The sequence below is a fragment of the Drosophila pseudoobscura genome, chromosome 4 (genome assembly GCF_009870125.1).
Source record: "Drosophila pseudoobscura strain MV-25-SWS-2005 chromosome 4, UCI_Dpse_MV25, whole genome shotgun sequence".
NCBI lineage: Eukaryota > Metazoa > Arthropoda > Insecta > Diptera > Drosophilidae > Drosophila > Drosophila pseudoobscura.
The window spans coordinates 26,390,162-26,418,038 of NC_046681.1; the positions used below are offsets into that span (position 1 = coordinate 26,390,162).

The 27,877-nt window shown below is 44.4% G+C and overlaps 2 protein-coding genes and 1 long non-coding RNA gene across 3 annotated transcripts; 1 reads left to right on the top strand and 2 right to left on the bottom strand.

Annotated features, from left to right (window-relative positions):
* Positions 1 to 19,005: 19,005 nt before the first annotated feature.
* LOC26534286 (uncharacterized) lies at positions 19,006 to 19,991 on the bottom strand. Its single transcript, XR_004469223.1, has 2 exons — positions 19,662 to 19,991; positions 19,006 to 19,564 (listed from the first exon to the last, which is right to left on the bottom strand). It is a non-coding gene; the product is annotated as an uncharacterized lncRNA (long non-coding RNA).
* Positions 19,992 to 20,849: 858 nt separating this feature from the next.
* LOC6903134 (uncharacterized) lies at positions 20,850 to 21,367 on the bottom strand. Its single transcript, XM_002132805.3, has 2 exons — positions 21,210 to 21,367; positions 20,850 to 21,155 (listed from the first exon to the last, which is right to left on the bottom strand). The coding sequence occupies exons 1-2, from the start codon at positions 21,277 to 21,279 to the stop codon at positions 20,908 to 20,910; spliced, it is 318 nt and encodes a 105-aa protein (XP_002132841.1). The 5' UTR covers positions 21,280 to 21,367; the 3' UTR covers positions 20,850 to 20,907.
* Positions 21,368 to 25,722: 4,355 nt separating this feature from the next.
* Positions 25,723 to 27,797, top strand: LOC4817518 (uncharacterized). The gene has a single exon (XM_001356898.4). The coding sequence runs from the start codon at positions 25,783 to 25,785 to the stop codon at positions 27,718 to 27,720; it is 1,938 nt and encodes a 645-aa protein (XP_001356934.3). The 5' UTR covers positions 25,723 to 25,782; the 3' UTR covers positions 27,721 to 27,797.
* Positions 27,798 to 27,877: the final 80 nt, after the last annotated feature.

Consider the following 27,877-nt stretch of genomic DNA (forward strand, 5'->3'; position numbering starts at 1 on the left):
CTCGATTGGACTGGTACCTCCTTTGGCCGATGATGGCTGCAACAAACTTTCAAATGGCTTCAACTTGTTCCCCCGATGCCGATGCGACAACAGTTTTTGACACTGTTGCAAAGTTAACACTTCTTAGCCTGCTCCTGCCCCCTCTTTTTGTGGCAGTTATGTTTGCTGGAAAACTTTTAGCACCTGTCACCTGTAAACGCCGTTTTCCTTTCCTTTCCCGCTTCACTCTTAATTTTGTGTGCTTTTTCCTGCTTTCGAAGTTTGTTTTTGGCAGCATTTCGACGAGTGATAGGCAAGAGGTTTCTCTTCCTCTTGGAACCGAAACGTTTGGTAACATTTTAAGCTGGGTCCACTCCATCGTCAGGGGGAATAGTTAAGTCACATTAAATCGTTGCTTAGTGTTGTCCAAGAGGAATTCAATTAGGATTCAAGTACTCTCCGTATTTGCCCTCTGGCCAGTCCATTTATAAGCAGATTCAATCCATTATCCAACCGCATACTCATAACAAGTGAGCTGCATCCTATGCCCAAGGGGGTATCCTTTGAACCATTTGCAATTGGAATTAGTGCCGAGTCTCCGCACGACACAATTGCAGTTTAAATTTTTAATTGCTGACCACAACAAACAAACTGCAAGCGGCAGGCGCACCTGCGAGGATCCTTTTGGGCGGAGGACATCCTGCGGCTCATCCAATTTGCATCGCTGCATAATTGGAATGACTTCTGGCAAGGACTTCTATTGCTGCCGTGGTGAAGGAGCCTGAAAATAACTTCAACCATTCGCATTTGCAGCTTTATTTAACACGAAATGGTCTCCAATTGTGGCGGGTATCTCGCCATTACCTCACTGTGGGAGTCCTCCTTCCACCTCTTAGAAACCACAAAACGATTGCAGCTAAGAGGAGACGTGGAAATGTTTGTGGCCAGAGTGGGTTGAGGGTTCTGCTCCTGTCTCCACCTCATTTATATCTGTTATCTGTCAGATATCTGTTAGCCCCTCTCCATCTCCATCCTCGTTCTCATCTACATATAAATCCCTGATTAAACGCAGCATTGAAGCGTCAAACGCACATCTCTAGGCACCTCTCTACCTTGGGGTTCCCTTCCTCCGTTGACAATGCTGGCAATAGACTCCTTTTCCGTCCATCTGCAACCCTCTTCCACCCAAGTGCGTGATTTTCTTTTAAATAAGGCGCGAAAAAATACCATCATCTCAAAGGGAAAATAAAATGCGGGAATAAGTTGTCCCGCGTTGCGCATACGCCACGTGAGACGCCCCCAAGACTGTCGCCTGCAATTAGGCAACGCCGCTCACATAATTACAGGCAGACACGACCCGAAAGGGATATGAATGGTGTGGAGGATCCCAGGGATTCCCATTCCAATCTCCAATTTTGACTTAAGATAAGAAAGGCCTTCAGCCGGAGAGGGGTGCTCCTCGAGGGTTGGGGTGGGCCGAACCAAAATTAAGTTAATTAGACAAATTGAGTTAGGAAAGGGTTAGAGGTGGGTGGGGTAGTAGGCGTGGCTATGAAGCAATGTAATACGATTTATAATCCCTTCTTTATTCTTTCCCATTTTTGGCTTAGGCTCAACATTCGCTAAGTGATTCGGGGCTTATATTCTCAGAATGTTATTTTTAATGTCCCTGAGCCAAAGAACACCACCAGAGGGGAGCAGTATAATGTCCCTAACCTTTTCCACTGCGTTATTGGAAATGTTTTCTCGTATTGCTGTCGTGTTCTGTTTTGCCATTATCCCAGCTGCTGTAAGCCCTGTTGCCTGCTGTTGCTGCTTCCTCCTCTGTAGGGCCAAAGTTTGATGTTTCGCTTGAAAAAGGATTCCCGGAGACTGCGGGAAAACTTAACTCTGAAGTCGTTAAAATCAAATGGAAACTGCCTCCTGGGGGGAGTTCTTCTTCTCGTAGTGGAGGAGGACGATCTCTTCAGTGTTGTAGGAGCTAAAAGACATTCCGCCCACTGCTATCGTTCCTCCCCTCTATAGATGGCACTCGAGAAGTGACCTCTTCATAATTTCAGGGATGGGAAATCTCGTCTCAAATGCAATCGGTGCATAAATTTCGCATATCAAAGAAAAGCAAACAGCCACTCCCCTCTTCCCCTTCAAACACAAATGAAGTGCAAAAACGGGGCAAAACGAAGTGGGAAAATATTTGCACAACAAAGTAGCAAAAAGAAAACAAACGAGAAACGTGAAAAATATTTTCACAGTTGGAAAAGTTCCCTCTCTGAAGCGGGAGATGCCAGAAAACTGTTGGAAAAGCGTGAAAAAGTGCGATGGTAAATATTTACGAAATATTTTCGCAGATTCTGCAAATCAAATCAAATTTCTGTCCGCGTGATTTATGATAGGAATGAGGGGGGACTTGGAGTGCCACAGCGAAGGCCCCCCTGCAGTTGTTTACTTGGCAAAGGATTGTACGGCACTCCCCCTCCTTATATTCCATCCTGTTGGGATCTCCACACACTGCAATCCCCTCTGCAGACAATGCAATTTGCAGGTGTATTTTTTTCCCCCGGTAAGCCCCTTTTTACTCGTGTGGGAAATCTGATGGCAAGGCGTACAGTCCGACACGGAAAACTCTCAGAAATTGACTTACAAAGGAGAAAAGCGACTGTGGGTGACGGGTCAGGGGGAAATTAGCTCTGCTGCAGTGAAATAAATTGCAAATTTCAGGGCGGAAATTGAAAATTTATTGGCAAAAGAAAAAGTTGTTAACGGTTGTCCCCTCCTCCTTCCACTCTTACTGCTGCTCCTTGAACTTACTCTTTCTCTTGGGTGTTTCTCCACCTTCACTTGGGAGAAGACTCCCAGAGATCGTTCAGAGAGAGATGAGCGAGTGCAGCAGTTGCGGGAATTGATGATCCGGGCTGTCAGGAGACAAAGTGCCAACATTTTGCACCGCTATCAAACGACAGAGAGAGTTCTCCTCCCTCTATGCAGGACATTTAAAATTAGTTTTGCCTGTTTACTCGGAGCTCCAGTTTCCCAACATTTTCCTTGCCTTCCTCCCAGTTCGTCCTCCCCTTTCGGGCATTTTTCATGCTTTCTTTCGACCGCCGCAAGGCATACAACACATGCAGCTGAGAGCTGGGAAAGTTGAGCGAAAAGTTTGCCACTCCACCATCTCTGAGGGGGGAGAAACCTCTCCCATAATAAGTTACACTTAGCATTTCCTCTACCCCTGCCCCTGCCCCCCTCTCTTCTGAGTGCATTTTTTACCTTTTATCATTATTTGTTCACACATTTTCCTTGCTTTTTCCAAATGAAGCTTTCCATCGAGATGACGCGGGGATGATGATTGCTTTGGTCTATGCAAAGTGACTCAATTTGGGTTCATGTATCCATTAGATACCCCCCACTCTCTAGTATCCCTACGATGCGCCACTTGCTGCGTATAAAATATTTTGCTGATAATAAAAGCTGCGAGAAAAAACACAGAATTTATGCTCTGTGAAAACTCGTAAATTTTCAATGTTCGTGATGATAAAAATCGGCCATGAAAACGCAGCAAAGAAATATAAATATATAGAACCTCTCCTTGTTGTTTCTCGGAGAGTGTTTTATGCGCAGAGACGGGGACTCTAACTAGAGAAGAGAGAGGGAGAACCATAAATGGATCCTATATATTTATGGGAACTCTGGTGGATAATTTGGCAATTGCTGGGTGGTTCATTCCGATGATTGCAGATGAGCAATGAATCCTCGAATGGCGAACTATTTCTATATAAGAGATGACTCTCGTTAATCCTGAAACTCCCCCAGCTAGACACCCTCTCTGAGATCCTTTTTCCCGTGGAAAACTTCCGCAGCAATAAATTTCCAAGAAAATTCATTTGAAATGGCCAAAGATAAACAGAAATCGAAGTTTTCTCCCTCTCCTCCCTACATTTCCAACAGCAATTTAAAGACAATTAACAGGCGACAGGAAGTGCGACGAAGAACAGAGAAAAGTTCAACAGAAAAAAAGAGACAGGGATAAAGAGAATGTGGAGAAACATGGCCGAAAAAAGATAAATAAATTAAAAGAAAATACAACAAAATGAGGGCAGGAGATAGAGGCGGAGAAATCGAAGCGAAGGTCATTCCGGGTCAGTGATTAAAATTCCACCAAAAGTTCTCCCTTGAAGAAGTCCAATAGCCAAGGACCTGAGGAAGAGTCCTGTAGCATGGAATTAATAGCAGAGAAATTTAATTTTATGACACGGAATTTCATGGCTCTGCTCTGCTCTCAGCGGCGCTTAAAGAGGAATAAAACTGGAGAACTCCCGGAAATTCGGTCGCCGGTTTGGAGCGCCGTGAAAATGAATTACTGATGATTTTTGTTGAGACTCGAATTAAAAGCGATGAAAATGTGATGGAAAATGAGATGAAACCCCACTCCAAACTTGTTGTTCCCTCTGCAATGTAGTGTTCCACAAAGGAAGAGGCCTTTTCCCCTTCATTTTCATCCCCCCTCCTCTATGAGCACAAAAACAACAACCAAAATTTTCGCTGTTCAAGGGGTACGTGAATCTTTCCAGGAGAAGGAGCGGACGCAGAAGGAGAGGTGCAACATTTTGTGGCACACGCAAGCGGGCTCGGATTTTCCACTTTTCATTGTTGCTTTTGGAGGTTGGATTGAGAGGAAGAGGGTGGCAGCAGGTCAAAGGGCGTTGCATGTGTGCTCTGGAAATATTTGAACAATTAACTTTTGCTTTTTTGTTGGCGGCCGCTGGCGGAAATTTGTGTGGTTTTTCCGGTGGACACCTCTTTTATTTTCATTCGAAATGCCACCAGAATCCACAGCAGAAACAACAGCAACATCCATCACAAGAAAAACGGCAACAAAGTGGAATTAATTATGCAATTTGGAGGTGAGAAGGAGCATAGGGAAATGAGAAAATTACCCATTATGTTTGTGGAATGATGAAACATTGAAAATACTTGCCTCAATGAAAAGGAGATAATGCATTATAGAAGGATGGGGTCAGTTGGCCTAAAAAGGGTGCAGCGATTGGCGCCGGGGAACAGCGGCAACAACAGGACAATATCAACGGCAGAACACCACAGCAGCAGAGCATCACCAGGGCAGCACCCCAACAGCAGATCGGAAGCAAAAGCAGAAGGAGAACAACAGCAGAGAAGAATAGGAATCGCAGCAGTCAGCATTAGTATAGGCAGAAATCAGCCGCGATCGAGCCGTGCCTTTAACGTTGACTGCTGCTGCACTTACCAGTCGACCGCGATCTTCTGTTATCAATAAACATTTACGTAATTAAACAATGTCTGAATTAAACATTCCTGACCCACAGCAATGTTGGTCATTTGATAATTTGGGTTATCTTTACAGAGATTTCGCTTCTTATATTGTTGCAGGGATCAATCAGGAATATGAAGAGTCATCAATCCTAAAATATATCCTATTTTGTTATCCTTTATGTTTCTAACGGCAAGACTACAGAATGTTTTATTTCGCCATGTTCATAAGGTCTGTAGCAACTCCACCAACTTTTGAAGAGGATGTTTTTCCAACTGACATTTCCATCTTCATCTTCATTTTCCATGCTTAGCTTGGCCTTTAGCCACACTCCTATCTCCCATTCAGGACACTTGCCATATCTCCCCTCTCCTCTTCTCACTCTGTCTCTCTCTTTATATCTTTCCATGTGTGAGAATGTATCTGTATCTCAGTGTGGGTTCGGGTTAACATCAAGTTCATAAAAATATCTGCCATAATTGCAGCTAAGTCAGCAAATGTTGACTACTATCCTGACACTGCCTCACATCTCCCCATCCCCGTCTGAAGTCATTCGCCTCACTGCCTGCCACACTCCCCGCTGCCCACTAACCTCTCTCCCCGTCGTCTTCATTGTTGCTGCTCCCTTTTCCCACCTCCTGGCTCCCGTCTAGCCGCATTTTCCTTTCAGTTGCGTTTTCCTTTGGTTGAATATGATATGAAAGGATTCACACAAGCATCGCAGGAGGTACAGTTTTATGACAGAGGAAAAAGGGCGGATAGTTTAAGCAATAAACACAGGAAGATGGATGAATGGGAGCACTTAGTTTTATGATTCCACATTCAGAGGCACTGTTCCACGCGGCAGGAGTAAATGAAGAATCGCATGGAGAGAAACGCAGTTCATTTCCTCTGAAGATGCTACTTTCCTTGGTACACATCCACGTGTCCCATGGAGGTTCGATCATGTATCGATCTCTATATGCAGCATCACTTAGAACCCATTTGATTCCTTTCTGCGACACTCTCCCTCCTGCAACATTCAATTATGTGCCGTTTGGGGACTCCCCCGAAATGCAAATCAAAATGGGAGGCAATAAAAGTCACTCTCAAGTTGTAAACAAGATGGGGCAAGTGTCTCCTCCAACTCCTCTCTCACCGTCATTATTCGCCAGACAAAGCAAGCGAGACAGAAAGAGTTCAGAAAAAAGAGAAATATATTTATTCTTTACCTTCTCTCTCTCTTCTGTGCCTACTCCTGTCAACGCTCCCTGCTCCTTTTTTATAAAGCCCCATCAAAAGGGGGAGGCAACTGCAAAAGGCGTGGCTGATTGCAGTTACAGCGGAAGAAAGAAAAAAGAGAGCCGAAGACAGAGGCCAAAGGGGGCCAAGAGGAAGACATTTGAATATTTCCCAAGCTGCATTTCACTTCTTCTTTCTCCCCCACTCTTTGGCACTCACTTTGTTGCATTTCCCTTCCAGTTTGGAAAAGTTTTCTTTGTTTTTGCAACAAATTGCGGCAGCTTTTCATGTTCGTTTTCATTTGCTTTGTTTACCCCGCTCCACCTCTGCCTTCACCCCTTTTTGCCACCTCCGCCTCATTTGGCCAGCTCCAAATATTTATCCTGGACAAAGTTGGCTGCATATTCAATTGGGGATTCCCTTCATGAGACTCTGGTGCTCTCTCCAGAGGAGAATCGATGGGGGATGGATCCTCCGACTCATAATTGACAGCTTCATTTCCCATTTTCCGTTTGACAGCTCCAGTGAGGCGCACCATTTGATTGTTCTGCTTTCCCTCGTTAGCATTGCTTACATTTCCAGTCGATTTCCATTTCTGTTTCAATTCGAATTTGAATTAGAATTACATCATTTACAGCATTTGGAATGTGTTCCATGTGGATGCCTCATTAGCCAGCCTGTGGGTTCGCCTGCCCTTAATCAATTGGAACTGTTTTTATACATTTTTCTATACATTTTGACCCACTTTGGATCCCTTTTCCCTTATCCATTTCTGTTTCACCGGAGTTGAAGTTGAACCTGGGGAAAACATTTGCAAAATATTTGTATTTTCAATTAAACTCTCGAATATTTAGCTCTACAAATGCAGACCCCACATCGGATAGGGTACTTCATCCACATCCTGTAACTGTGACTGCTCCCCCTCCCTCCTTCCTCACTTCCTGTCAGCGTTGCATGTTCTTCTGTCCGTTATCGGAGCTTCCGCTTCTGCTTTGTTTCCTCTCCCATAGCCATTTCCCCTGCCCTTCCGAAACTGAATCCCTTCGAAAGTGTTTATCATTAGTTCACATGACTTGCCCAGTCCCACCAGGAACTCCATGTTCCCTCCTTCCCTAGTCTCCTTTTCATTTGCGTAGTCATACAATATTAATTAGGAACCTCTTCACACATTTCCCAGAGAAAACTGAAAACCAACCGCCTCGACAGCCTCGACTGGGAATGGGAATCCGAGTGGGAGATGGAATGAATGGAACTTAGTCTTAAATTACTCATACGCTACCGGCACCCATTAATTTCCGTAATGTGCTGCATCCAATCCAGCGTTTCAGCGCCTGCAGCGGCTCTTATTTTAATCACATTCGGATCCTCTCCTCCTATGAATTGAGGCTCGAGACTCCATTTGGCAGGATTTGGGGTCGAAGTGATATATTTTCTTTTGATGAGGTGAAAAGTGGGCGAAAGTCAAGGCGATGGTACGAAAAGGTTTGATGGAAAAGCTCTATGATTGAGAGAAGAAAACAATTCTGAAGCAGATTTATTGCGACTTATTGCGATTTATCAGGGAGAGAGACCTCACAACTTGTAGGAGTTGCCAAATGGCGACTAAGAAACAAGAAATAAATAGAGAAATGATTAAGATGCGGTAAAGAGAGAAAGAAAATAGGCAGAGGAAAGGGCAATTGAAACTGAAATATAGTCAAGAAAACTCTGCCATTTCTCCATTTTATCATCCTTCCCTCCCACGTATAAATTTCTCTCCAGTGGGCCTTGGAGAAGTTTTCAACTTCCGATGAAATTGCATTTAATTAACATTCAGTCACACTTCCTCAACCTCCTTTCGCATGAAATAACTCTGGAAGATGAGGGAGAGAGAGGTTCTCCTCTTATATAGTTTCATTGCAACAGTTGAAGCTGGGAAATGTAAAGGAGAAGGAGTTGGCCTTCTCCCTGTACATTTCCAGACTTCGATTCCTTAATTCCATTCCACGCAATTGGTAAATCGAGACTTTTATATCTTCATTATGGAAGCTCCAGCTCCGTTCTGTCCATCATCTGATCTTCTGGACAGAAGGCGTGGAGTCGTGGCATATCGTTTGCCATCCGCCTTCTTTTACTCTCCAGCTCTCGCCACCCATCCCTGCTGTTTCCCCATCTCTGATGACATTTCACTTTACATGGCCTTTACTTGCTTGGCTTTAAATTTTCTCGGTTTATTCTGTTTTCCTCTTTTTAATTGAAAGAAGGAAAGATTTTAACGAATTTATCGATGGATGGATGACATCCTCCTCTGCTACCTCCCATTTCCCACCCTTCCATTACCCTACCCGTGCATTGATGTGGGCTTGGTCGGTTTGCCTTGTAACATATTTTATGCATGCCCCACTGGGCGTTCACTGAACAATTCTCCGAGCAGCAGAGCAAACGGGAGAATGGGACTGAGACTGAGACGGGGGGATATGAAATATATCTCCATCATGGATTCTGTGCAAAGTCGCGGCAAGTGGCTCAGTGGGGCAGGGGCAGGTACAAGTGTGGCATATGCAAATAATGATGCCATTCAGGAGAGTTGCCCTTTTCCCGGGTGCTGGTCGCTGTGTTGTGTCTCCCTTCTCGGAGGATATTAACCAACTGGAAGATAAACAGCAACAACAAGTGCATCAGTTTTGCCCCTCCCCCTGCTCACTATATTCCCCCGCTATCCATCCATCCTTCCATAAATCATGCAGCACCTTCGACCCATTCTGTGAAGTTCTCCGAGTCTGTCGCACAATTGAGCGCCGCAAGACGTGACTTTGAAGCTGTTGCAACTTGACTTTCCCCTCTGGCCTCCTGTTAACCTCTCGAGAACTGAGATATGTTTCCTTGCCTCGTTGCCCACCTTCTCCCGGACTTCCATCCATACTCCCATGCCGTACTCCTTCTCCATAGCCAACATTAGCATCTCAAACAAGGCAAAACATTCAAATTTAAGTGACCCCAGACCCAACCTTACGTTGAAGGCACATCCGAGTGGGAGAATGAGTAGTTGCATGGAGAGGGAGAGCGGAAAGGGGAACCACAACTAGTCATGCATTGGGGTCAGGCCATGTCAGGAGTGGAATGTTCAGGGGAGAAGCATGGAGGCATCACTCTTTCCTTGGCAGAACCGCGGGCATGCGTGGGGCGGAATATCGTGAGGATTTTCCACTCTATTCAAGAGTTTCCATTTGCATTTGTAGGCCAAGAAAATTCCGAAAGAAAAACAATACGGGAAATGAATTAGAAATGGAAAGTGTGAAGTGGGGACATCTCCTCTGCCTCTGTGGCATAGTTTCTTTTAGAGAAATACTTTCCCAGTCTGCTACTCCCATTCCCATTCCAATTTCCATTTAAGTTTCTTCATCTGTGAGTTCAAGGACAGGACGAAACCTTGAACTCTGCTGGAGTGAAGGCAGAGGATGGGGAATACATTCCTCGAATTTGTCCGAACTTGTCTCGGCCCGAAAACTCATTAAAAATTCTGAGAGCAGAAGCAGAACGGCAACCGAAAGCAGTTCCCAATCAGATGGAAAAGCTTTTCCCCTGGGGAGCACGCGATGTGGACACCGCTGCGTATGAGTAACCCCATGTAAAGCTGTTCATTGGCAGAAAAATAAGTTAATAATAGGCGAATGGATCAAATAATATAATATCAAATGGCTTATCTGAATACAATCTCATATTTTCGAACTCTCTCTTCAATCACCCTTAAAACAAATTAAGTAAATCGATCAAATCTTCTGTTCCACATCTGACATGGACGTCCTTCTCTTGGATGTTCCATTGCCCAGCTCGGATTTCATCTCAATTTGGATGCCTTTCATCATCCGATGCCTGGAAAATGGTTTGTTTGCTATCTCGCTGGAACTCGCTTTGGCCCACAAAGGAAAACGTATAGCGTGGAAAAATGTTCCAATCAACTGAATTCAGCTGCACGCTGCCACTCTGCCATCTCTATCCCTATCCCTCCCTCATCCGACACCGCCCCCGTCCTCGTCGAAAATGCGGGCAATAATGAAAGTGCTGACAATGTGAACCGAGCCCAGGCCCCAAATTGCAGCTGCACCTTGTCGGCTTCCTGCACAATCCGCCCCCTGCCACTCCCCTGATCCCTGATACGGAACCGGAGCCCCATCCATGGCGACCACAGCTCCCTTCAGTTTAGCAAAGGACGAGTCCGGAGCCGGACCACAGCCAGGACGAGGACGGGAAGCGAATGAGGAGCAGCGCTGACGTTCTGCGTGCACGGAATTTTAAATGGGTGCCAAAACCAGTCAGCTCCATCTATCATGGATGGTGGGGCATGGCAGCAGATCCATCGTGGGAAGAGAGAGGACATTCTTCGTTGCACTTTGACCTGCATCTGCTCATTAAATTTTGGCGTTGTCTGCGGATTGCTGTTGGATATTGTCAACGACAAACAAAATAACATACATATTTTGTGGGTGAGTCCTGCGTTGGCATTGGGATCCCACCTAATTGCCAGGTAAAACTTTATACCAAGGCCTCAAACTCAATAACCTGTTTGATGCTCAGTTTGGGCCAAGTTCGTAATTGGATTTAACTGTTGTCAGAGGGGGATGACTGGTAGAGCTCCATGTTGAACACACCATACCATGTGGCTTTTCCTGAGAACAAAAATACGCACACGAAAAGCAATTGACCCAGAAATTCATCTCCTGCTACCTTTCAACATTGTCCTTTTTTTCTGCCTCTTTCAACCACAAAATCGAAGCCCAAACAGAGCGAGAAATCAATATGAAGGACTAGCAAAGGGAGATCCAAGGGATGCTGCCTGCCCCTTCGACCACACCGCACGCAACAAATGTTGCCAGACAACGGTGGCATGCCGCCAGCAACATTCTATCTGTGTCTCTTTCAATGGGAGTGTCTCTCAGATAACTCGGAGAAGGAGCTTTCACTCTCATTTATCCTCTCTCTTGCTGTTGCCATAAATTTGTTGGCTGAGGATGCCCGACATCCGTTCGAGGGCCACCATTTGGGGGAGGTCAGTAGTCCTTTCAGTGGCCCTCCGAAAGGAGTCTGCCGCGAGTCGGGGGCTCTGTCCGAAATGCTCTTATTATTCATGTCAACGATTCGCACATTATTGGTGGAATGGAAGGAAATTTAAATATATTTTGTTTAGAGAATGGGATTGCTTGCCCATCGGCTCCTCAAAATTTCAGTGCAGCAAACAAAAGTCTCAATTTAATTATCAATTAGAAATGGTGGGATGAAAAGTAGATGAGTATGAGAATGAGTCGAGTGGATCCTGACATCAATCAATGTTCGATTTGCCTTTACATCAGCTGCTCGAATCCCATCCTATCCCATCCATGGCCAGGCATCCCGATCCCCTTCCATACCAGGAGACAGTTTCCTTTAAATCCCGATGAAGATGGAAGATTGAAGAGATTCTGTCTGAGCTTGGGGCAAACTTTTAATTGATTTGTGTGGCAGGAAAACTTCTTCCGCTCTCTCTTTCTCTCTGCTTTCCTTTTGTCGTCTGTCGTCGAACAATATTGTTCAACATTTCTGTTAATTTGTTTGCCTCCGAATAGAAGAGATGCAGAAGCAGACAAAGAATCCACAGACAAACAGAAGGAAAACTGCGCAATTTCCATGTTTATTTCCCTGGGAAGTACTCCGGGAAAACACGAAAGCCCCAATGAAAACTCCGCTACACACAGACCTTTGTGGTTCTTTTGCTTTGGTTCTTTGATTCCTAGAATCCGCAGGGCAAACGGAATATTCAATTGAAATATTTTTGGGATCAGAAAAGTGAAATGCGGGGTGCTGTACATAAGATTAGGATAGGATTTCCGCAAACACATCTCTATTTATTGGCAAACTTTCCAATGCAAAACATTCTCGTATCAGGGGAATATTTATAGTTTAATTTATTCCATTTTGGGCTGATAGTCTCTTAACTTTTTAATTGTTTCTCAAGTTCTGAAATGTAAATTAATTTGGTTATTGTATTTAATATCTTGCCTATCCTGTCTCTCTTTCCCTCTCCTTTCTTTGAGACTGCCACAAAAAATGTCCAACTTTTAGTTTGATTTTTAGCCAAAGTTTTACTTCCTCTCCAAGTGAAAACAGAACTTATCGAGTAAATAAATATTTTCATTTGCCTGGAAAAATATTTACAGGAAAATCGGAATGAAAACAGGAGAGAGGAAATGTGCAGAATTTATTTTTGTTTATTTTATAAGGATAAGAAGGAAGAATGGCTTAAATACAGGAGAGGGATATGAAATGCTACTACCATTGGAAATTATTTATTTCTCATGTCACAAATATTTTTTTAAATCGCTATTCCATTGCTGTTCTTTTAATATTCCTTTGAGCAGCTTAGAGCAGAGGTTTCTCTTTGAATTGCCTCTTCATTCGGAGTCACTTTGCATCATTTGTATCGGTTTTCCGACGGGACAGACAAAGGAAGACTCTGCACAAAGTAGCGGATGAAAAAAAGTTTGCGATAAATGGAAACAAAGTCAGCAGTAAATTTCCCTTCTCCGTTCTCGGTCCATTTTCACTTTTTTAATACTTTTCTCCATCCCCGAATTTGAGGTCGCGTCACAGTTTTTTTCCTTCAACAGATTTGTGGGATTTCCCCGAATGGAAAAACAAAGTTCCTGCTTCCTCTTCTTAATTATGAAATGCACGAGGGGAGCCGGCAGTTTTCAATTGTTTTCCTCCTGCAGCTTCCCATCAAACCGAAAATCTGTCAGACAGACGACGAGCCAACATTTGTGGCTCTGCCAAAGATTTCCCTTCACTTTAACACATTTTGGCCTCGTCCGGGGAGTAGGAGTGGAATGAGGCTGCGGAAAGAGGAGCGAAGTACTGCCAATCCCTTGACTTTCTCGCGATTCCCTCCGCCATCTCCGATAGGGGAACCGTTTGAGGCCTCCTCCTGCGACAGTGAAGGACGCATCGTAATTGCTTTTGTATGCTGAGAGGAGGGCTTACAGCGATGTGGGACGGAGACAAAGGGCCTCTAAGCCGAAAGGCAACTGTTGTGGTTCCTGTGGGGGGGTGGTAGTGGGTGACTGACTCTTACCTCTTCCCCCGTGTCATCCATTGGGTACTTTCAGCTACCAAATAATATGCAGCAGCCAAAAACAAGAAAGCCACAGAAAAGGAAGCGAAAAATTTCCGCTAAAAGGAAGCAGCACACACACACACACACACGCTCACCAACACATTAGCACAATCACACACGCACAGAAGGAGATATAAAGAGGAGCATTAACATCCCAGAGAAAAAGTTGAATTAAATTATGAGTCTTCGGCGAAATAAATTTGAAAGCATGAAAATTTATATAATGCGCCATAAACCGCATTTGTGTGCGTGTGTGTGTGTGTGTGTGTATGGTGTCTCTGCATGCGTGTGAGTAAGGGTATTCCAAATTTGATGCTAAGTTGCTGTTGCTGTGGCATTTAGAGTAAATTGTTACCATTTACACGATACTTGAGCACGAAACGAATCGTCCTCCCCATTCGCATGCCCATTCCATACCTTCTGTTTTCTCTGGGTGTAATTTCTCTTCTCTACAAATGAGAGAATAGAACCGTCTTGAATCCGAATGTCTCTCTGGGCAAACTTTGCTCATCAGTCCGCGTAATTTCGCGGTGCAAGTTTCAAATTTATCTGCGGTTCCTTCCACTCCCACCTTCCACTTCCTATCCAAGTTCCAGAATCCTTCGGATAGATGCCCCTAAATGGAGCTAGGAAACTGCCTCTGGCCGAAACTGAAAACGTTGACAATCTGCTGCTCAGGTTGTCCCAGAGATGGGGAGTGAATGCGGAAGAAGCATGGGGCACAGGGCTTGGGGCATGGGGCCAGTAGTAATCACCGTCTGGGTTCTTTTGAATCACAAATTAGTTTTCATCAGGCTCAAGCTCAAGTGCCATCAGTTCCAGTTCTACTCGTAGTTTAGTGTATTTCCGTCTAAAGTTTTCAAATGAACTAAGGCTGGTTCAGTGCCAGGAAAGGAAATCTTATGGGAGGGATAATGCCCAGGGGTCAGGTGGAGACTGAAGCTCCCTGCATGCATAACCTGCTTAAGATAGTTAAACAAAGCATCGGGCAGATCCAACTATAGCTCTTATTCAGCTCTCTCTGCAGATATTATCTGTGTTCTCCACTAAGATCAAGGAATAATCGCAAGTCAATAATTTTGAAAATTCTGATCTGAACTTTGGAAAACGTTCAGTTCCATCCAGCCTCAACATTCCCTTATGCTCTATTGGTGCAGTCTATCCTTAAATAGTCCACAATTTGTACTTTAAAGAGTATAAATCTGTCTCTGAGTTTGTTTTGACTGCGTTCCTTCCTTACTTCCTGTTCGAATTTATAATTCAGCCGAATTCTCATTCCGATTTGCATGCGAGTTTCCCATGAATGTTTCCATTTCCCATATTAATTTCATATTTACTCCCTTCACACTCGCTCTTCCTCTTTCCTCTGCCCATATTTTCTCCCTCCCATCGGTCTCGTTACTCATCTCCTTGTGCTGCTGCTGCTGCTGTTTCGCCGTAATCTTGTAAATTATTTTGGCCGAAGGCCAAGAAACTGAATTCGGAATTCAGAAACGAATTAAATTGGCAACCTCAGTGGCTCGTCCCCCCTACAGCCTGCTCCTCCCCACTGTTCTGGTTGAAAGACATTCTGAGCATTCGACCTTCTTTTAATTTCGTTGAAATGTCGCGTGCATCTGAATTCTCCTTCTGTATTTTCATGACTCTCTCCCTGAGGGAAGAATTGGCAATAATAAAGTCGCATCAGGACCTGAAAGCGCCTATCCCTATTGAGTATGGACGGCAGGCATTGTTAGAGAGGGGAGGAATGGCAGGGCGGAGCAGGGCACGGTTTGGCATCCTTCATGCAAAATTTGTAGTTTCTGCTTGTCCTTCGCTTTACGCGTCGCTCCGCTTGGGTGTTGTCGAGCCAAAAATGTTTTACGGCTACGTGAGGAACAAGTCTTCCATGTGGTTCTCGCATTCCCTCTTTCTCTCTCTCTCTTTCTCTTGTGAACATATTGACAGTGGGATTGGAGATTGTGGCATACGCATGCAAAATACAAAGCGACACAAAATATTCACTTGGCGAATTGACTGAGGAGCCTCTCCCTTCCACTTCTCCTGACACTTTTTCCACACTCTTTTCTCGATTTCTTCGCTTCTGTTTGTTGACATTTTCCGGGTCTTTTGTTTCCGATTCGAGGGATAGAGAGGGTAAACGAGGGGATCCATGTGGCACTGGGTCACGTGCCACCTCATCGATGAGGATGATGATGATGACTGGGAGGTTGTCTGTGGAATGCCGAGAAATGCGTGGATTGAACTGCCGAATGCTTGAAGACAATTACTCAGCGCTTAAATAGAAAGCGGGAATCCAGCAGAGAGCATCGAGAATCCCGAATGAGACGAAATTAATGCTTTCAAATTCACTTTGTCATCTGCTCCATCTAAAAGATGAAAAAAAGGGAATTTAGGAAACATATCATGATTGCTTAAACAATTTTCCTCTTGCAAATTTACATTCGGATCCTAAAGTGGGGAACGTCTCTGGCTACAGTCGCGAAACTTGAAGAGAAAAGCTTGCAGTCCGCAAAATGGAGGAGACATGGGACACAACATCTCTTCCAGATAGTGAATATTCCTCTTACCGACTTTACCCTCTATTATCCCATTCTATTATTGAATGAAATAATCGATACCAGCGCGAACCAAACAAAAGGCCCCGCGGCAAAGAGAGACAAGGCTTAGAGACAGCGACAATTGTGATATTGTCTGAATCGCATTGGAAAAGCGCGCGGAAAACCAATGTGAAAAGTTGCCAAAAATTCCAAAAACGAGATCCAAGCAGCGGCAACGAAATTGATAAAAATTTGAAAGTCCTGCGGCAATCGAAGCTCCTTGTCATAGATCTCCTTCATCCCACTTTTCTCTGACAATTTTCATTGAATGTCAATGCCGCCACGCCCCTTTTTGTATCCATATCGGCCGTCTGCCTTGTTTGCCCATATCATTTGGTGATTAAATAGCTCTGACTAGGTCGGTAATACCGGAATATATCATGAGGGGGCGGACACACATTTCCCACTTTGGCGGTAACTGCAGCAGGTCTCAATTATTTACCGATGGCCGCAAATGAAATGCGGACTTCCTCCATCCGACGGTTGGTTGTTGGTATTTCCCAATTAATTCGGAAATTGTTTTCGCATTTCGGTACACACCGCACCCTCCTTCTTTCCATTTGAATCCCCATTTGGGTTTTTGGCTTGGTTAAATGTCGTTTCTAATTGGCCATAAATCGCTTTTTGATTGTTTAGAATTTACACTCGGTTTACTCCTGCCATGGAGCTGAATAATCTTGGGAGGGTGAAAACTATAAACCGAAGAGCTAGAGGAGTGGGCACAAGTATTGTCATAGAAATTACACTTGATGAATATATTATACTTTAGGTATTCAACATTCATAGATATATCAAAGGTATTACACAATAATAGGTTCCTATACATACGAGTCTCTTATATCAAAGTCGACGATGATAGAGTCTGCAACTTTTACCATCCCATTAACGCATGATATCTACATTTGATTTTTTGCCTAAAATGCTTCATTTATCCAAAGAATATACCCCCTACAATTCCACCCATAGCCATCCTCATTCCTTGAAGGATTGCTCTCTGCTTCCAGACATTTCACTTTTGTCTGCTTTCCAATTACAAATTCATAGACCCAAAAGTTGATTGTTCTTAAGCTGCCGCAGACAGAGTGCCTTTCCCTTTCCATCACACTCACACCTGTTCCACCTGTCTCCCCGCTGTCCCCCTCCTTTTCCCATGAATAATTCGAGGACTGTGGAATGCCTTGTCCGCTGTCCGCTGACAAATTGTGGGGCTCGTTAAATGTTGGAACCAAAACTTGCAACGAATTATGTAAATTTGAATGGAACAATCTTTAAGATCCTTGTAGTACTCTGCAGAAATATTTCCTCTCGAAGTTTCTTCTCCTCCTCATCTTTCCTTAATCAGAAGTACCAGAGGAGCGGGGAGTCAGGAAGCTGAAGACAGACATTAATTCTATTTGAGTTGTATCCTTGGCTTCCTGTTATCCTTGAGGTCCGCCCACATAAATAATTTTTAATGATGTGAAAATGTTTTGCCAAGCACTTTTCCTATAATTAATGGGAACTTCCCAGGGAGAAACCTCACAGAGGGACGAGGAGGAACTAAAGGCAGCCAGGCCCAAGAAAAGCCGCAAAACAAATTAAATGGGAAGGTGAAGGCCGACATGTGTTTGCAACTCTAGCCGGAAGTGGAAGGAGAAACATGCCACTGGAATCCACAGGCATTTCGCAGAATCTGCTGTCGTTTCTCTTACGCTGCCTCCCTCTCTCCTGCCAGGGCCATGTCGTTCGATTCCTTGACGCCAATTCAATCAAAGTCCGATTCGGTATTTCCTGACTTCTCATCACCTTCCCTATCATCGTCTGCTTTCCACTTCTTAAATTTTCTTTGACATTTTCCCATTTGCTATCGCCGTGCAATTTATATTTAGAAATAATTTCCGTTGCACTTTGTGCCCATCGTCATCGCCCTCTCTCTTCCACCACCTTCTGCACCACGGTGGAAGGACAGGAGAGAGAAATCTGAGAAAAGAAGAAACTCTCCTAAGAGTAATGTGCATTCATTTGTACCCAGGAGACCTCTGGAGAAAACAGTGAAAAGTTTTCTTTATTCGCGAGCAGAATTTAATGCAATTGAAAAGGGAATTCCAACTGGACAAAGTTCTCAAAGGGAAGGGAAGAAGGTGTGCAAAGGGATCGTCCTTCCTTGAACCTTGAACTTGATGGAAACCACACACCAAATCCTTCCCTGAACTGTGATAATTCCTCAGTAAAATGCCAAAGAGGATTCCAAGTTGGAGTCCCTCAAAATCCACATCTCCATCCCCATCCGCATCCTCGTGGGACATCCCCCAAAGAGGCAAACACCGCAATGCAGTTCGTGTCCGAGTTCTGTTTTATGGCAGCTGAGAGGGGAAACAAGGGGAGGAGAGGCAGCAGAAGGTGGTGCAGGTGATACAGGTGGAGCAAGTGGTGGCACCTGCACATAGGTAAATTTGTCCAGCAGCGAGCTAAATTCCAAACGGAAGTGACACTCTAATTGAGAGCAACGAGCCAACTGGGAGATGTTCCTGGCAGAGAGGGAAAGAGAGGTGGAGCAGCAGCTGACGGTGTGGTGGAGAGAGGGGATGGGATGTGGACGAGGATGAGGATGGAAGAGGAGGAGATGTCCACTTCATGCGGGTTCTGGGAGCAGCACTAAAAAAGTAAACTCGTTAATTGCTAAGTGCAAAACCATAAAACGGATGTGAAACAGGGGAAGAGATCCGAGGAGAAAGTGGGCACCAGGATGGGGATAGGTTTGTTGGTTCCGCAAACAGTTGGCAGAGGGTTGGAGAGACGGAAAGGAACTATAATGCGGGTCTGGAGTCGGACGCTGTCGAGTGCCACAAATTGACTAAAATTTAATTAAGAAATATGCACTCCAGAAATGATTAAAACAGTGAAATTGCTGCACAGAAATTTTATCAATCCTATCCAATCAGAGTGAGAGATCCAATCCATATCACTTACATCGATTGTATCATATTTTATATCGGTGGATATTGGCAGAAAAGGCCGACTCATTTCACATTCAACTGATTTGCATAGCCAGAAGTCTCGGCGAATATTCGTGGAGATGTCTTCCAAACGGATTCCCACAGATATTCGGTGTCAGCCACACCTTCGAAACAAGTCTGTGCTCGCATTTTCTTTCGCCTGTCATAGACTGTTGGGGAACATTTTCCACGGAGCTCAGAACAAGACGGCAAATGCGTTGCGTATTTATGAATAATTCAGCAAAAGGACATCCCACCCTTCCATCCTTCCTCCTGACTTTCCTATTTGTTTACCACAAATTGTCAAAATGTTGCCGGAATGACATTGGCAGCACGTGTAAGCCCACATCCTTCCTTCTCCTTCCATTTGCCTTCCACACGCCTGAAAGTTTATCCGAAATTGTCCATTGGAATTTATTCATGTGGATGCCGCAGGAGAGAAGAGCAGCATGTGAAGCATCATCATGCAAATCACTCACTCGGATCCACCTTTTCTCTTCTCCATCACCCTTAAAGCTGTCGGTTGGTCAGTTCTCCGCTAGAGTCCCTTAGCTGGAAAACTTCCCCCAGTGACAGCTGGAAAAATTACTTCAATTTCATAATTATCGCGGGTGGCCATGTCTTTTCCCTTCGTCCCACTTCTGACATTTTTATTAAATTTCTGCCGTTGTTGAACTCCCCGCTCAGCGGGAAAGCAACTCATGTCCGATGCGGGGCGACTTTAATTAAAGAAAAATCAAGGGGAGCTTGTCCATTGTAATATATCAAGATTTCCTTCTCCACCAATATAACTTTTTGGGCGTGACAAATGTGGGTGGTCCGAGGGGGGATGGGAATTGATTAATGACTGGAGAAAGAAAGGCGAAAGGTTGACCACTTATTGGGAGAAGCATACTGGACAGGGTCGCATTTAATCTTTGAGTTCTATCCAATTAGCAATCCCAACACTCAGTGGTACAATTCCTCCACCTCCTTCCTCTTCAGTAATACCCGTACTCACATATTAGATAACATTTTTCTGGGAAGTGATTCTCCCTTCTTCCTGCGGCACATTGCCACATGAAATTTTTGTTATTCTCCGTTTTATGATTTGTCTTTCGAAAGTTTACGACAGCGTCTCCGAGCGTATTTAAAATTTTTAAATATAAATAAATATAAATATAAACCAAAATCTGCTCTCAGCCTTCCTTCCGACGGACGCTCCTTCCCATTATTACCGATAAAAGTCGAAGCTGAGGGGGAAAGAGTGCCTTTCCGTGGCTAAATCATCTCGACTGTTCATCTTTTGGTGCATTTTTAAAGGTTTAATCAGTGGCTGAGAGCAAACAATGTGGAAACGTTGTCCATTGGCAAGAAGAATAAACAAAACTGGAGCAAGAAAACAATTAAGGAAACAGAACCACAAAAACAAAGTCAAAGGGAAACCACCAGGATGAGAGAGCCGATAGGGATGCAAATTAATTAACAATCGAGGCTTTGAGAATGCAACGAAAATGGATGAAATAGAGATTGCAGATCTCTTTCTTCTCCGTTATTCTTCTTCGTTATTCGCCGCTTTTAGTGCGCTTCAACAGCGCCAATAAGCATTCATTCATTCAAAGCAACAATAAAGAACACGATGTAGAAATGTTTGAACAGTATGAATTTAAAAACAATTTGTAAATAAGTTTTTCAAGAGATGTTTAGGTGTAATTGTCGCCGACACAGTCCACACATCGCCGCCATTTAGTACCAGAAACGCATCGTAAAGTCATATTGTGGAGCCGAGATAAGTCGACGCCGAATCTGACGCTCAATCTGACGCCCAATCTGTTGGCCAATCTCACGCAACTGGCTTTGAGAATATCGATATCTCTGTCCGTGGGTCCCTTCTGGGCCCTGCTGCTCATCCGAATCGGAATCTATGGTCGCACTGGATCCATCTGTCTCAGCCCCATCTTGTGTTGCGGCTGATGCTACTTCTCCACCGGTCGCTGCAAGTTATATAAAATTACCAAATGGAGACACGCACTTCGATTTACACATACCTTGTGGTGGATTGCAATGGGCATCTTGCTGGTTGGACCCAGATATGTTTCCTTCGGGTTGAGAGTTCATATTTACTTCGACTTTTAATGTAGTTTTGTAATTTGACTTTGCGAACAAAATCAGGGCCTCTTGATTGTTTGAAAAGTCCGATCGTCAGTATATGTCTATCGGAAAAAATCTAAGTCGTGTCATCAAAAAATCGAAATTAGTTCGGTGGATCAGATGTTTCTTATGAAGATTCAACTACCATGAGAGGCAAATGGCTATCCAAATGGATCCCAGCTATCAGGCGAAGAGCAAAGGAAGCCGGCAGCCAACGAGCCTGACCTGGAATATACCGCTTGCTCTCCTCTCCCATACCTCCCAACACCTCACCTATTATAATAATTGTGACTACAGTTACAGCACAGGCTCGAACAGTTTCCATCACAGCGCTCTCCCAATCGGAACCACCCAACCAGGTCAAGTGAAATGTGCTCCACAAACTTTTCTTTCCTTCCCTCTTTCCTTCTTTTCCTTATCCACACACATGCATCAAAGGAGGAACATACAATGAGTGCTCCGCCTGCACAAGAGAAAGTGGAAACTGTGACCCGATTCCTCGGCCTCTCCTACTTGGACACGTTCCAATGCAGTGGGGTTGGTTGCTTGTATCTGGACATTAGGGATTTATGCCACGCCTCCACTCAGAAATTTATGCAGAAACTCCCAACTTTGCAATGAAATTTTTGACAAATGCTTCCAATTAAGTGGAGCTCGTTGGACGGACGGGGAGCCGAGTGGGAGTGGCAGATTTCCCATGATACCCCCGAAAACACAGAGCGCTCACATGATGTGGCCAGGCATATTGATTCGGATTTGGACTCGGATGTTGGTCTGCCATGGGGATTTGGCCCTAAATGTTTCTCATTTATTTTAACGCCCAGCGAGAGTCGAAAGCCCAAAGCTCAAATGTGATACGGGGACTGTGCGGACTGTGGATGGTGTTTTCGAGGAAGCGGACCTGTGCCGCAGGATATATTTCCGACTTGAAGCCGCCGCCTGTGGCGTAAATATCTGATTAGGCTCCTGCCCACGAAGCCTCCTCCTCTTCCTCCTCAGCCATTCTCCTTTTCTAGGCAACCGAACAAAGGGAAGCAGGAAAATGGTGAAAATGAAAATAATCTTGGGCAACATCTGGGGGAGCATGGGGCGGGACAACTCAGGAGTTGACTGCTCCCCTTTCGATTGGGGACAAGGTTAAGCATTCGGCAGTAAAATGGCAACTTATTGTTTGGAATTGCCTGGAATTGTGTTGGCCACAGAATACAAAAAAACCATGGTAGAGGTGGAAAGGAAATATCGAGGCTTTGAGGTTTTGAGAAATTGAACTCATGGGAGGACGAAAACTGGAATATGCTTTGATCTGAACAATTAGCTGCCTCATTGATATCTGTGGTTGTCTCTGAACAACATCCTCCATCACTCTCATTGTGCAACTCTCATCCTGTACTTATTTCTGTATATCATATTGTCTCCATCAGCCTGTCTCTCTTTGTCCATCTCACTTGACCTGCTCACTGCCAGAAGTCCTGGCTGGAGTCCTGCCCAGAGTACCATCATCATCATCATGGTTCACTGTGGTTCCTGTGGTCATCCACCAACTACTTGTCTGCTCCTCCGGCTCATCCTGTGACTGCGGCTGACGCTCCACTTGGCTTGGAAGCTGTAATTGTCCTTGTCCGGCAGTGTCGTGTATCAGTTATCCGTCTGCTATTTGTTGCTTCTTTGTGTGGTTCTCTAATAACTGATGCAAATAATTTGCTCATTTCTGGCAAGTACTTGGCTTGTGTGTGTGTGCGCGTGTGTGGTCAGGATATTGCAGATAATCACCAAATTAAATAATTTGGTTAAAAAGACCATATGATAAATAGGTGGTGTTCCTGCAAAATGGCAAGTGGCTAAAAAGGTTGCTTTAGATATTCATTAGGTCTGTATTTTCCACCCCAAACAATTGCCCTCCTTGCTGGTTAACAATTTAATTCGTTTATTTCCCCTTGGATAATTTGAATCTCGTCAATTGCAATCTGTATGAAAAGAGAAAAAGAAGCAGAAATGTTTCCAATCGAAGGAACACAATGTATCCTTTTATACCCAATCAATATATACCATTTTTTTCGATCAAACCCTTCGCCATAAATAACATAATTCATATAAATATAAATATACATATATATATGTATACTATGTATTCATTCATATAATTTTCATCGCCCAAATTCGAACAATTGAAGCTTTGAATGCATCTCGTTATGTTGCCAGTTCTTTCCTATTTTCCGCTTTCCAATTCGATTATCCGTTTTTTTCCAGCCGGATGTTTGTCTGTTCGGGGCATATTCTCGGGGCTCTCTATCCTGCCACATTTGCGAAACATTTGAATTTGAATTCATTGAGGTGCAATAAATAAACTTGCCACATAAATCATTTTAGCAGCAACTTAAGCACTCAGAATGGGATTTTTTCGCCAGCTAGCCGTATCTTCAGTCTCTCAGCTTCACACCCAAGAAGAGAGAGACCCGGAATGTAAGTGTTGGATATCAGCGAAGCTTGAAACACCCTCTAAATTATTCCGTTGAAATCGTTAGGATATACTGAACGATTTATACGATGACAGCTACTTGTAGTTGGATATGAATGTTGGATATGAATGGTCATTCTTCATCAGACTTTATTGCCGGCCAAAGCGGAAACCTGCACATCCACTCCCTACACATTCTCTACTACTTACCTTTTAGAAACACAATTACTACCTGCTGTGCCTTGACAATCTTCCTTATGCCCTGCCAGGGAGAGTATAAACATTTTGGGGCGGCTAAGGACACCTTGGGGAGAGATTGAAGAGAATTGCCGGGACGGGTTAGAGCCCAAGAACTAATTGGCCAAAAACAATAAAGCTCTGCTCCTTTAAAACGGAAAGAAAACCCTCCATATCTTTGCCTGTCTCTCTCTCTCTCTCTTTCTCTGCTTTTCTCATTCTTTCCCTGTCGCTCTTAAAGTTTGGCTAAATGTTTGCGAGTCCATTTATAAATCCGTGCAACGTTTGCTCTATGTGCCCAAGGGATTTCCCCCGAACAGGACAGGGCAAATATTGAAACTATAAAGCGTTTGCTTTTTTCTCTCGCTTCTACACCCACTCATTGCCTTTCACGGCTCCTCTTTCCTTCTGTCCCTCAATCACTCTCTTTCTCTCTCTGTCTCTCTATGTGTGCGCTGGGTAAAGCTGCTTTAATCCTAAAAAAGTTTTTGCTAGTGAGTGGGTTAAAAGTAAGAGCAAACTACCAGGACGAGTACATGGTACATAAGCGGCTTATGCCATTAGTTCGGAATCGCAGTTTGTCCAGCACTGAGTCCAGTGCCGGCCTGGCGAGCGATGTCCTTCTCCTGCTCCACCTAGCCGCACATACCCATCTATACCCGTATCTATCGATATATCCGCTGTGTTCCAGCTTCCGCCTGCCTACCTGTTGGAGATGTAGAGTGTGGGCTCAAAGTTTCACGTAGCCCTGGCATTTGCCAATCCATGCGGCAAACTTTAAAAGACCCTGTTCCAGTGGCGGCCACTAATTGGTGGAAGTTTGACGTGTAAAATCAAAAGTTATGACCCAAAGATAGCTTAAATGGGGGGAAAACCTTGCAAAAGTTTATCATAATTTGTGGGTAGATAAGTTAGCGATGGCAACAAAAAGGTGGTCTATGACGGGTCTAGTGAAGAATATGGGAACTTATGTTAAGCCCAGACTTTGGGAGAGGTGGGATTTGAGCTCTAGATGCTTGCTTGCTCAGGATGCAGCACCTTATGTACTTCAGCTCTTATATTCTTTAATGTTTATAATGATGCAACTTAACATTACTAGAAATAGGTCATACTTAGCGAATACGATATAATCAATTATATTTATTCTATACCTTAAAAACTTCCTCTCAGCAGAAACCGTTTAAAGCCTGCATCTTAAGCACTTCCGTCTCCTTTTTGTGGCTCCATAGAAAGTGGAGAATGTCGCCACCAGGTCTGACTTTATTACAGTGCAATCCCCTGACTGGCCCACCGAGACTGCAGCAGTTTGCCAAGACCGTATACCGAGGACCAGGAGAAGAGAATAGCCATTTTTGTCGCATACTCCACGCGGATTTTGACTGCATAAAATATGAAATTAAATTGCAAGCCAACAAAATGGCGCCTGGGAAAATGACAAAAATATGAGACAGAACTGCTGTAGAGACAGTCTCTCTTCCGCACGTGCCCCTCCTGCAGCTCTTGCCGCACTTTGCTGGGAATTCTCTTGGCGCTGCCGACTTGATGACTTGCAGCTGTCGCATTTCTTTCGCGACTTTAGACACTGCTGCAACGCTTGTTGGCACCTGGTTAGCCACCTCGATGATGTTGGGATTTCATTTGACGGCAAATATTGTGGCGCCTCATGGGAAGTTCTCTGTTTGAGGTTGCTTTGCAGTGAAGCGAAGCCGAAACCCAGCTAACTCTGATATTGTCGGCACTTTGTGAGTGCTGTGAATACTTAAATTTTAAGTTATAAAATGTTACGGCTAAATGAGATAACTTTCCGCAAAATTGGGCTTTGTGGGATCCTCTCGTGTCTGGCTCTGTACGCATACGTGTGCAAGGACATGGACACGGGCCCCAAAATTAGCAATGCATTCTTTGTGAACAACGAGGGCTGCAAAATGATTGCCCTGGATGTGACGAGCCCTGAGATAGAGGGATACATAAAAAAGCCACCCGGTGAATACAAGTGCATCGATGCAACATGGTTTGGAACGAAACTCATCAAAGGAAGCTGGTATCTGAAGTTAATTCGCGACATTGATCAGATACTGATTGATCATAAGCTAGATAATCAAACCAAAATACAATGCGAGTATGATCGGTTTGACGGAAAGAGTGACTGGCAATTGGAACACTACAGAACGGTTACATTTAATTTGGTACCCCCATATCGCTGGAAGCTGGAACCGTCTATGTACCTGCGTGTGTTTTGCTACAATTCTACGAAATTAATGCATGAAGATGCTCATTTCGTCATCCAGCCACCACCGCAGGAGTTACTCGAACAATCAAGAAGCTTGAAGAAATGGGACCGAGGGAATAAAACGGAACCTGCAGAATCTGCCTCGGATCCTCTCATTTCTGTAATGATTCTGGGATTGGATAGTGTGTCCCATCTGAACTTTCTGCGTCAAATGCCGCGCACAGCCAACTACCTCCGTCATCAAATGTCTCACGTCGAGTTCTGGGGCTACAACAAGGTTGGCTTGAATACCTTTCCGAACCTGATTGCCATGTTGACGGGGAAGAGTGAAGAGGAGAACGAGAAGTATTGGAAGAAGATTCAGCGCATGGACAACTGTCCTGTAATTTGGAAAGACTTTAAAAAGGCCGGCTATAATACCAGCTTTGGTGAGGATTATCCGGAAAACAGTCTGTTTAACTTCTTAAAACCTGGATTTGGCTCAAAACCTACCGATCACTACCTACGTCCAGTTTTGAATTCCATTATGAGGACTTTTAGCAAAGATTCCATGGCTTGGTGCTCAGCGGGCCGCACAATCACTGATATATTGTTGGAAATGGTGGAGAATTTGCTGCCCCATATGCAAAGGCATCCATTCTTTTCGTTATTTTGGTGGGGACAGGGCTTCCATGACCATTTAAATTTCCCTTCGGTGGTCGATCAGCGCTTTGTGCGACTACTGAGGCGTCTCGATGATACTGGAATCACCAACAATACCTTCATATTCTTCATGTCTGATCACGGCTCGAGTTGGGGCTCGTTCCGGAAAACCTTTCAGGGTATTCTGGAGGATAATCAACCCATGCTGTTCATCCTCTACCCCAAGTGGATGAAGAAACGCTATCCGCTGGCCATCAGGAACCTGGAGAGCAATAGTCACAGTCTGATCACAACATATGATATGCACGAGACCATGCGGGACCTTCTCCATCTGGATTCATTGCAGGAGAATCGTCTCAAAGAGAAGTCAAGGCTGCTGTGGAAGCTACCGGGCCCAGAAACACCGCGTGGCGTCAGCCTCTTTCTGCCAGTGCCTACGTGGCGCACTTGCAACACCTCCAACATCCCTATTGCATATTGTCTGTGCCAAGAGCTGACTCCTCTGCCATTAGACGCTCGAGAAGTGCAGCTTGCCGCCCAAACAGCTGTCCGTTCGATGAATCAGCTGCTAGAGACCTATCTAATGTGCGAACAGCTCCAGCTCAAGAACGTGTCTAGCGCCTACTCATCGGCCCCTCATATGACTAAGAAACATGATATAAGAGACATCACTGTGCGCTTCGAAACGATTCCAGGCGATGCTTACTTTGAGGCCAGTTTGCGGGTGACGCGTGGTTTATTATCCCTGGTTGGAGAAATCGTTCGGATTGATGATAGTAGCAACTTCAACAGCAACTGCATTAGCGAGGTCAAACTGTTTCCTTACTGTTATTGTGGATTGTAAAGTCAGTTTTTTTAGGTTGCATCTTCTAACAACGCATCAATAGAAAAATAAAAGAGGGCACTGCAGTATCATGTAAATTTTTGTTTTTCAAATTACGGAAGCTAAATATAATTGAAAAGCCCATTGCTTGGGCTCTCATAGTATATAGTATAGTATA